This window comes from Salvia miltiorrhiza, chromosome 4, assembly GCF_028751815.1.
Source record: "Salvia miltiorrhiza cultivar Shanhuang (shh) chromosome 4, IMPLAD_Smil_shh, whole genome shotgun sequence".
In the NCBI taxonomy this organism is placed as follows: Eukaryota; Viridiplantae; Streptophyta; class Magnoliopsida; order Lamiales; family Lamiaceae; genus Salvia; species Salvia miltiorrhiza.
This window is the reverse complement of record NC_080390.1, coordinates 6,412,217-6,422,841: the sequence shown is the minus strand read 5'-3', so window position 1 is coordinate 6,422,841 and position 10,625 is coordinate 6,412,217. Positions and strand designations below refer to the sequence as shown.

Below are 10,625 nucleotides of genomic sequence, written 5' to 3'. Positions count from 1 at the left end.
CTTCTTTCATATACACACACATTTCGGGACGAAGCTAGGAAAAATGGAAAAAGTGACAGAATAAAATTTCAAGATTATAGTTGGGCAATGTAAAAAAATTTACATAATTACAAATGTTTACCTCAGCTATTGAATCCCAAGTTTCCTTTGAAGCATTGACCACATTTTTCGCAGTATCATAAACAAAATTTGGTTGATTAATCAACCAAATGAATTGATGATATCGATCTTCCCATTCTTGCACTTTCATATGGTAGTCCTCAAGAGAGATGTCGATATGCAAGTGGTCTCGCATCTCCATTTTGACTCCAAATAAGAGATGCATATTGTGTGAAGAAGGGCCTGGTATCCAAATACCCTCCTAGCGTTTGTACTCCAATTTTCCTAAAACAAGTGACTCAACAGAACAAGTCCACTCCCCGTAATAAAATAGAACGTTTTGTGAGATTGGTTTTGCACGAGGCATTTTCAAACTTTTTTTGGGAATTTTTTGTGTTTAGTAGTCTGTCCTATGAGGCCACCATTTATACTGCTTTCAAAGCCAACGACACAAATAGGCAAATACTCATTTTCAAAGACAAATAAAATAGCCCTGCACAAATAAATAAAGAGCATTGCACAAAATGACATACAATAAAGAATCTTATGTTTCAATGTCTGCCATCATTGGTAATAGAAAACTGTAAAAGAGGCTCATTTTTTTGGAATATTTCATAAATCTTGACAGGAGATCATTACAAATTGGAAAAAGTGGATCTCCACACTATTGGACCGACTCGACCGACGTTCCTAAAGCTACTCAAAGTAAATCCAACTTTTGAAAAGTAACTACATTACAACAACACATGAAACAAAGATAAATATGTTGGATTAAAACACGACAACATTGTCCCTTCACACACATGCTCCAATTAGTCTGAATTGGATTCGGACTCAGGTTCACTCTCGTCATAATCCAGATATTTGAAGACTTCTTCTTGAAACAATTTGGCCAGTGCAACATAATGTGGCTCCCCTCGCTCCCTATAAAACATTTGTGTAGAATTGGTCTATATTTCAACACCGGTATACAAACAAACCAACAAGGAATCATTAGTTGCAAAATAGAACAAACAAATATTCATAAACAAAAGTAAACTGTAAAAGATTACCTCCTGAATTCTCCGCCAAGTCTCATCGGAGGCCCTCACTGTGTTGCTAAGGTCATCCCAAAAGACTCCATGTTCGTGCAAAAGAGACACCCAAGCTTGATACATGGTTTGAAGATAATCGATTTTCGAAATATAGAAATATACACCTTCTTTCATGTTGAATTGTGCATTAAGCGTTTCTTGCACTTTTACAAGGAAGTCATATGACTTAGGAAGTCCTTTTGGGTTACCCTTTGAATCGCTTTCGGAAATGATTAATTCCATTAGCTTTGCTTCCATTGCTTCTGACCATACATTATCATACAAAGTAAAGGTAGACATTTTTTTGGGGAAGATTTTTGGGTTCACAGATTTCATACATTGACATGATAATGGTTACATATAGATAATATTAGGGGTGGATAAAGGTTCACGAGAAAGCATTATAAGCTATACTGACAACCATTTTAACACATCTACAATTATAGGTTACATATTTCAAAGAACTAATGTCAATCGGGCCAGCCCATCGGGTTTCCGGGCTAGCCCTATCGGGTTCCGGGTTAATCGGGTGCGGGCTAATCGGGTTGGAGGTTTTTTCGGGTTGTAAATCTCCAACCCTAACCCTAAACGTTCGGGTTTCGGGCTAGCCCATCGGGTTGGAGGTTTTAAAGGTGTAAAAATAAAATTATTATTTGTATTACATTATTCCTAATGATCTAATGTATAATGTATAAAATATACATAAATATTAAATATATAAATTATATAGCCAAGCATGAAATGCAAAAATATAAAATATTCAAGATTACATGACATATAAAATAAGTTAATAATAATAAAATGTTCAACTTGTTAAAAAAATAAAAATAAAGTATTCAACAATAGTTTGAAATTAAAGAAACAAAGCATCTCAAAAATAAATATAAAGTCTAAATGTTTGAGTAACACTCTTCTTCAACGTTAATAACATTCGGTGCTCCAACTTGATCCATGTCTTCTTGCTCATCATCTTCACCATCTATTAAAAGAAAATAATATAATTAAAGCATAATATAGTTCGATAATTTAAAACATAATAACAAAAAGAGAAATCTTACCATCGGAATATCCATGTAACCAATTACGTGTGCAAATAAGAGCTTGAACTCTTTCGGGAAGAAGCTTATTCCTGTACTTGTTCAAAACATGTGCTCCAATGCTAAAGGAAGATTCGGATGCCACCGTCGTTATGGGAATGCTAAGCACATCACATGCCATCCTAGCAAGTTCTCCAAAGCGGGAAGCATTATCTTTCCAATACATAAGCAAATCAATTTCAACCTTCTCATCCATTGGGGCTTCCTCCAAATAAATATCCAAAAGTGATTTTGAATCGGAAGTTCCACCTTTGTAACTTTTGTATTCCTACAACAAAAATAATTGTACATGAATAAATTAGTATAATTTTAAATATGAATACATTCAAATATTTGAAAATAAATAAATAAATAAAACTTACCTCAAGTTCTTTGTCATTCAAATTCAATCCTCTTCCCAATTCTTGCCTTCTTACTCCTCCTTTTTCTCTCATATATTTATACTCGACCCAATTCAATGGAAGATCATGTGCAACTGATATCTTAGTCATCCAATCACGACATACTTTAGGATCGATTACTTTACTCTTAGCCTTTAACATAGCACCCACATCTCCAAAAGTTGGTTTTTTCTTACACACCAACATATGACGACTAAAAGTTGAAGTTCCTTGTTTCGTACCTTCATATTTCCATCTTTGACCACAATGGTTGCACTTTATGTTCTTTCCATCTTTGTCGGGTTTGTCCTCTGAAAAGTTTTTCCAAACTTCAGAAGTTTTTTGCACTACAAGAATTTGAGTTTTCAGCCACACACGTAAATGTGGTTAAAAGTAAGATTATGTGTGGGTATAGATATTTACCCACACATAATGCAAATGTCAACATGTGTCACAATAAAAGTGTAGAGAAAAGTTTTTACCCACACATATATTTATGTGTGGATAAATCTAACAATATTACCGACATATATATATGTCGCTAAAAGTGTTTCTTATGTGTAGGTAAATATGTTTTTTGTCATAATATAATGTTGATGTGGAAATTACGTGGATGCTGATGTGGCATTTACACGTGGCAATAAATAAGTGTGTATAACTTATGTGTGGCTAAAACTATTTGGATTTTTTTCAATTTAATTTTTATTTTATATTATATACGTATATTATATTATATTATAGTTAATCTAGTTTTAGAAACTCTTAAATTAAATATTGTATGTACAACACATTAAAATATAACATGATTATATAAAAATATTTACTTTATTAATAATATCAAAGTACACATTATTTATGTCACAACTACAAAAAGCATTACATAATAACACTACACAATTGATCAAACTATTCTAATTTTCTACGAAGCTTCGTTGACGAAAAGTAATCCAACGTATTGGTTAAGCTGCATCTTGACATCTGCTTCAGCAGCTATTCTGTAAAGATAATAAAAACATAATATTAATTAACACAACTTAATTGGATTCAATAAGATGAATACGCCACAAAACACTCTTACCTGACAAAATAGAGAAGGTGCAGCTGAAGTTAAGAAAACAGAGTGTGATTTATACCAGATTCCACATTCAAGAAAGTGAAGTAGAGCTTTTGGAAGATCCCCAGTATAATTGTAAAATATTGCCTACATGAAGAGAAAATAAGAAGTGAGCAACAAGAAAGAAAGAAACTTATATTTCAAACCATAATCACAATGACTATCAAGCCAATTTTGTATGCATTCGAATGAAAGAGCACATATACATGCTCATAATCTAAAATATTTCATAAGAAATCAAATGCTATAATGTATATATATGTGTACAGAAATGAGAGAATATGATGGGGTGGGTGTATGTTTTGAGTTTAGTTTATGAGCATATGATGTTGAGATGGGAAGATGGGGGAATGGTGGCAGGCGGCATTCTCGACGGAGAAGCAGGGGCGGCGGCGGCTGAGTGGCGCAGCTGTCCGTCGTGGTGGTGTTGGCTCTCCGTTGATGTCTGTCCGACCGAGAGATGAGGGGTGCGTGGGGCAGGAGATGTGACAGTGGCTCACCGGAAAACAAATGGACGAGGCGACGAAAAGAGAAGTCGAGAGAGAAGGGAGGCGTCCGCCGGCAAGCGGCGTCTGAAAAATAGATGAAGGAACGGCGTCCTAGGGTAGGATAAGGGACTCTACCTTCGGATAAACAAGAGTGAAATGACATCCCAGTTATATGATCAAGGGGATCAGTCGGCTAGAGGGATAGTGGGGATTTTAGTGGAGAAGAGGATTTGGCGTAGTGGGGCTTCTTAATTAGAATGGTTATTAGAGATTGATAAACTCCACTAATATTGTGGAAGTGAGAGATGATAAACTAAAATAATGGATGTAAAATGGCGTAGTGGGGCTTTTTAATTAGAATGATTTTTAGAGGAATTTTTTGTAAATGGTGGTAAAACGAAAATATTTTTGTAAAATAGTAATTTTTTAGCCTATGACAGTTTTTCTGATTAATTTTATATTACTAATAGATGATTATGATAGCAATACTAGTTAATAATACTCAAAAAATATTAATTAATTAGTACTAAAACTTAATTCCTACAAAACTTAATAATACTAAAAAAAAGTTTTAAATTGAATTTACTTAAATTTGCCAAAAAAAAAAATTATAAAATTCATTACCCGCACATATAATTGATAATTATGTGTGGTTATTTTTTTTCATTAGTTTGCCACGTGTGCACAACAAATTTAAAAATAAACTTCATTAAATAAATAAAACTAAGAAAAAAATTGGCGTTAAAGAATAGATGTTACTATTTTTTTTTTGCTACACATTTTAAATGTCAATAACTAATTGAAACTTTCTAATAGATTCACCTACACATTTTTCAAAATAAGTGTCAGCGATTATGTGTGGGTAAAACTTTAATTAAGATTTTCATAAATAATTAATTAAAGCCAAAATATAAATGTGGCTAAAAATATTTTTTCACGTTTCTTACATGTCAAGAATAAATAATGATAAAAATTCATTACCCACACATAGATAATTTATAATTATGTGTGGTTAATAACTTTTATTAGTTTGCCACGTTGGCACAACAAATTCAAAAATAAATTTTATTATACATAAATAAAACTTAAAAATAACAGTAAAATAATAAATGTCACGAAAATGTTTTTGCCACACATTTTAAATGTCAATAAGTAATGAAATTTTTTTGTGTGAATTACCTACACATTTTAACATTATGTGTGGCTAAACTACCACACATTATTATGTGTGGGTAATTATGTGTGGGTAAAAACTCAATTTCTTGTAGTGTTGTCTCTTCTTAAGCTTGGCATCGTCAACAATTTTGACATCTTCTTCACCACTCTCCATATCAACACTTGGAGATGAGTCCTCCATCTTTAACACCTACAACATGAAAACTGATATTATCAGCAAGATGACAACCTAAATTTCAGATTCATAGTACTGGCAAATCACGCAATAAGATACGAACCAACAATATACTTATTTTCTGATAACCCTAAATCCACTAATTTTTTACACTATCAAGTATCAGCAGGTGTTTTCAATGACCATAGGTCCATAACTTCCGGAATGAACGCAGCAAACTAATTTTTTAGTTTGGATCCTGACATTGAAATGGAGTTGAGGGAGTGAGCAGAAATTACCTTCTAGTCTTCTACGGTTCTACCTAGAAATTAGCTAAAAAAACATATGACATGTTTCTAAAAAGATTCATCACCTTCTACGGTTCTACTTCTACCTAGACTAAGAACAGAAATTACTTACCGGAGTTGAGGGAGTGAGCAGCAGTTGCCGCAGACGGCGACGAGCCGGCGATGGCCGCTCAGCGCAGGTGGGAAGAGGCGCGGCGGTGGCAGAGGAGTGGAGGCGCGATGGTTGTAGTAGCTCGCTCTTTTATTTTATGATTAAGAGCAATAAATGCAATATTTATTTATTACATCTTTAAGTTGTTTTAATCCAGCGATTAATATTCAGTTAATTCAGCTTAGAGTTCTGAATTAGATGCCATTACCTGAGGTGACCACGATTGAATTATTGACTAGTTAATGATTTATTCCAGAATGATAATTGACTTAGCCAAGTCAAGTTATTATTTTATTTGTAATAGAAATATTATTTCTATTTATGTAACATTATTACTTGAGTCGTGAGTTTACTCCGAATTGTGAAGTGAATTAAATCTACGGATTTAATTTAGATTTATTCTACGAGTCACGATTTTAATAGACGAAAAGTCAGCTATCAAAATACGAGAATTATTAGAGTATTTAGTATTATTAGCAAAACCCGGGATTAGTTTTACAGATACGCTATACTAGCAAGACCCGGGATAAGTATCAGATACCGCTTTATCAAGATACTGAAGGATTTTATTAATCACATCAACTTTACACTTACAAACACCATCTCTCTCACTCCTAGCTACTCTAGACTATCCCATTACATCAAGAAGAAGAAAAAGGAAAAAGGGGCGTGCGTGAGGGAGTGAAGAATAGCTGTGACAGCAGCTCACCCCCTCCCCTTCCCTCTGTAGCAGCAGTTCGGCCATGCCAAGGTACATCTAGGGGTCTTTCAGCCACCCCTATGACTGCCACAACCTATCCACCCACTGCAGCCTCAAAGCTATCAGCCAACATCCACCCTTATACAACCCAGCCATCAACTTTTTCAAGCTCCCTTAGTGCAACAGAATTCGAAGAAAGAGAGAAGGGATGAAACTTCTGCCAAAACTCCAAGGTAAACCTTGGCTCTAATCCCTCCACTTCCTTCTTGAATTTTCAGCCTGCATTCAATATGAAAACAATCCACAATTCATTTCAGTTCCTATCCTCTGGATTCAACAACAGCAGCAGCCAACCATGCACCAAACATTCGCAAAGCATTCAAGGTATTCATTGAGCTCCATATACTATTTTCCCATCATACATGCTCTACACTTAAGCATGATAAACAAACAATACCAATACATAGTTTCCGGTAATAACATAGTCAGTTTTTATGTGTTATTCATGAGACAGACAATGAGGACTTTCGAAATAGAAACAAACCACTATGGCTAGTTTTACCCCCTGCATAATCGAAGTATAGAAATACTAGAGCTCAATAGAATCATGAACTGAGTTTACAACAAGCTTTGAGTTTCGTTCACAATAGAGTATTAAGAATGAACTTAGCTTTCTTTAAGGAGGGGAGGCTGCCCTGTTCCGCCGAACCGAAGAGCGTCGGCGGAGGCAGAGCTCTGCTGCTCGTCGGGCGAGATGAGGGGAGAACCCGGCGACGACGACGGTGAAGCTCTCGCCAGTTCACAGAGCGGCAGCGGAGGTACCATGTCGATTCGTCAGGCAGGAGTTAGGGCTCCGATTCCAAACCTCGATTGAACATGTGTACGTCTGCCTTGGGTGGAGAAAAGAGGAAGCAGAGCCATGGGGCGACAATCATCGCCGGATTTCGGAACAGAAGCGGCGTCGCGGGAGAAGACGCCGGCCGTTCTCCGGCTTCCGGATTCAGGCGGCGGCGATTTCGATTCAGGAGGAAATTTAGGACTTTCTTTTCTTTCCTTTTCAGTCGATTGAGGGCGGAAATTGGGAGGAGAAATAGAAGGATGGCCATACAGCTCCGCCGGCCTTCAGCAGCAGCGACGCCGCCGGAATCTCTAGAGAGGTGGCCGAGCCTCCGAAATCGACAGAGGAGAGGGAGATGCAAGCTCGGTTTCATGAGGGAATCGAAGGCGGACAAGAGAGAGAAGAGCGCCGGACTCAGGCGCGGCGACGGCCGACGTCGGCCGGAGCCGGAGGCGGCAGAAGCCCTTATGGAAGGGAGCTGTTGATCGATTCTGAGAGAGAGAGAGGGAGAGAGAGAAAGGATGATTGTTAAGGAAGAAAAAAAGAGTTGGGCTGCCCTTATTTCATTCCAGTGGGCCGAATTATTAGAGAATTGGGCTGGAGTTCTTTTTAACCAGGCCCACATTCCATCATTTAATTATTTGGGCCCAGAGTTTTTATTTTTATGTATGGGCTGTCATGGTTAATTGATTGAACCCAGTTTCTTTCATTTTATTAGATTGCCTTATCATTTATTGAGCCCAAGTAGAGATTGATTCTAGAATTATTAATCGATTAATTAGACTCAGTTAATTCTAAATACGGATAAATTTAGAACGAGATTATGAGATTTGCTAAGCGGGTTAGCAAACCCTAAGGCAGTGGATAAATTAGGATTAATAATCCGATATCATAAGATGAGCTTTAATCCTATAGTCTGGATTATTATTAACGGAACACAAGTCATGCATAATTATTTTACGCATTCTCCTTTACTGAGAATTTTTCTTAAGACAAATGTCTTACTTTATATTCTCGCATTAAAAGGTCAAGTAGGCGAGTAAAAGCTAGTCAGGAGTCACTAAGATATGACAAAGGTTTGCTTATCAGGTGGGCATTACTTTCATATATATATCAAATGAGTTTCATATTACTGTTGAACAAGCTATTTCATGATAAAATCTTTGAATTGAAGTTATTTTAAGTATTGTCTTGCCATAAAATGTTTCAATTTCAGTATGATATCTATCTGATGTGGCTTTGCCAATGATGAAATCGAATTCGGGTTCTGAGCAGTTGATAGCTATCCTGCCAGGACTAGTGTACACCAGTGACCGTGAGTCATCTAGCGGGTTGGCCGGTCAAGTGACCGTGAGAGGTGGCCACCTCTCCGGCACACAGTTCCAGATATGATAGATTACAAGAGAACTTAGACTGATCAGTCGAACTTTAAGAATCATAAATGAATTTAGTAAGCTTGGGCTTATTTAGCTAAAACTCCCTTGCTGTACTGTTTATGATGGCACGACAATTTACAGTTTCACGAAGCATGTTTATATGTTTACCTAGGCATACGTGCCCACTGAGTATTTTTGTACTCAGCCCTGCATGTATTTCTAAATGTGCAGGTTGAGCAATGGTTGATGAAGATGAAGTGAGAAGCGGAGCTTTTGTCATAAGTTGATTGAATAAACTCTTGGATACATGTCTTCATACATGTAATCAGATTATTATTTCCGCTGCGTATTCTTAAGTAATAAGCCTTTTGAATTAAGTCGGATTCATCCGAACTTACTAGTTAATTGAATCTTTGTGGCTAAACATAAGTTACATTATAAATGTCCCCTTCGCTCTCAATGATTAAGTTCGATCCTTCATTATATATTTACCCCTTTCTATCCCCGCTTCTAATCTCCCTCCCTTAGTCATGATTTCCCGGCTTAATTATCTTTAATTAAGTCCGGTCGTGACAATGGCGCTGGGCTCAGGTTGGAAGCGGCGTGCTTCTCCGGTGGGAGACAGATTGGAATGGATGCGTCGGAGGGGGAGGCGCGGCGCGGCGGCGCGACGACGTGGCTGGAAGTGGTGCGGCAGAGCAGTGGCTGAAGGAATGGAAGAGACGAAGAGAAGAGTGGAGGTGGTGCGGCAGAGCAATTTCTAACTTTGAAATTGAAACAAACCCTAAAATTTTAATATTTTTAATTTCGTTTTTTTTTTAAAAAATCATCAACCCGACGGGCTGGCCCGCTTCAACCCGCCAGCCCGAACGGGCTAGCCCGATAAGCCCGATTTGTTATCGGGTTGCAATTTTCCAGCCCTAACCCTCTACTTGTGTCGGGTTATTCGGGTCGGCCCACGGGTTTCGGGCTGGATTGACATCCCTAATAATATGTGACAAGTCCTTACTAGCCTGCCACACACCCACTCACATGGTCAAATTTATTCAAACCAATCACATGTGAAACAAACGTTTTTCTGCCACTAATTCACAAGTTGTTAAAAAAAATCAGAAATATACTGCCACAGCCAAAATAGCTCAATGAAATTTAGTCCACCACTCACATGTCAAATAAGACAGGTGAGTGGTAGTGATTCAGCATATTTAGTCAATGGTAGTGATTCACCACTCACATGAAATTTAGCTCAAATGAAATTTAGGCCACCACTCACATGTCAAATAAACCAGAAATATACTGCCACATTAGTGAGTGATGGCAGTGATTAACAGGGAAGGCAGTGCACATAACCTATTACATATCTAATTTTAGAGAGACACCACAATTTAATAGATTCACAAATGGTAAAGAGATTTATGGATTAAAATTCAAAAATTTAAGCCCTAAGTAATCGATCTCCTTCAGTCTTTACGCCCTAAAATAACTACAAGCTGGTGGTCTTTGTAAATATAAAGGAAAAAAAGTAGGTACCGTTTTAGCTATTTAACATGACTGGAGACAAATATTAGTCCTTAAAACCATTCCAATAAGAAGCATCCGTTTCCTACAAATATCGAAACAAAAAAACTATAAGTAACAAAAACAACACCGCATTATGAATGGAATCAAACA

At 36.9% G+C, this 10,625-nt stretch overlaps 2 protein-coding genes across 3 annotated transcripts; both read right to left on the bottom strand.

Moving 5' to 3' along the window:
- Window positions 1-629: 629 nt before the first annotated feature.
- LOC131022459 (uncharacterized) lies at window positions 630-1,582 on the bottom strand. Its single transcript, XM_057951946.1, has 2 exons — window positions 1,152-1,582; window positions 630-1,049 (listed from the first exon to the last, which is right to left on the bottom strand). The coding sequence occupies exons 1-2, from the start codon at window positions 1,506-1,508 to the stop codon at window positions 912-914; spliced, it is 495 nt and encodes a 164-aa protein (XP_057807929.1). The 5' UTR covers window positions 1,509-1,582; the 3' UTR covers window positions 630-911.
- Window positions 1,583-3,455: 1,873 nt separating this feature from the next.
- On the bottom strand, window positions 3,456-4,541 carry LOC131022457 (uncharacterized). 2 transcript variants are annotated; one of them, XR_009101299.1, is made up of 3 exons: window positions 4,264-4,540; window positions 3,728-3,850; window positions 3,456-3,644 (listed from the first exon to the last, which is right to left on the bottom strand). XR_009101299.1 is itself a non-coding variant. In XM_057951945.1 (3 exons), the coding sequence occupies exons 1-3, from the start codon at window positions 4,412-4,414 to the stop codon at window positions 3,633-3,635; spliced, it is 525 nt and encodes a 174-aa protein (XP_057807928.1). In that variant the 5' UTR covers window positions 4,415-4,541; the 3' UTR covers window positions 3,456-3,632. The 2 variants fall into 2 exon arrangements, 1 of the variants encoding a protein (XP_057807928.1); XM_057951945.1 differs by having other exon boundaries at window positions 4,025-4,541.
- Between the last annotated feature and the right edge of the window lie 6,084 nt (window positions 4,542-10,625).

What these genes read in the sequence shown, in the direction of transcription:
- LOC131022459 (XM_057951946.1), bottom strand. Translation starts at nt 1,508, where the DNA reads ATGAAATCTGTGAACCCAAAAATCTTCCCCAAAAAAATGTCTACCTTT. An exon ending in CTTGGCGGAGAATTCAGGAG is followed by an intron (nt 1,050 to 1,151) that starts GTAATCTTTTAC and finishes GTTGAAATATAG; the next exon opens with ACCAATTCTACACAAATGTT.
- LOC131022457 (XM_057951945.1), bottom strand. Translation starts at nt 4,414, where the DNA reads ATGTCATTTCACTCTTGTTTATCCGAAGGTAGAGTCCCTTATCCTACC. An exon ending in ATTCTCTCATTTCTGTACAC is followed by an intron (nt 3,851 to 4,024) that starts ATATATATACAT and finishes CTCTTCATGTAG; the next exon opens with GCAATATTTTACAATTATAC.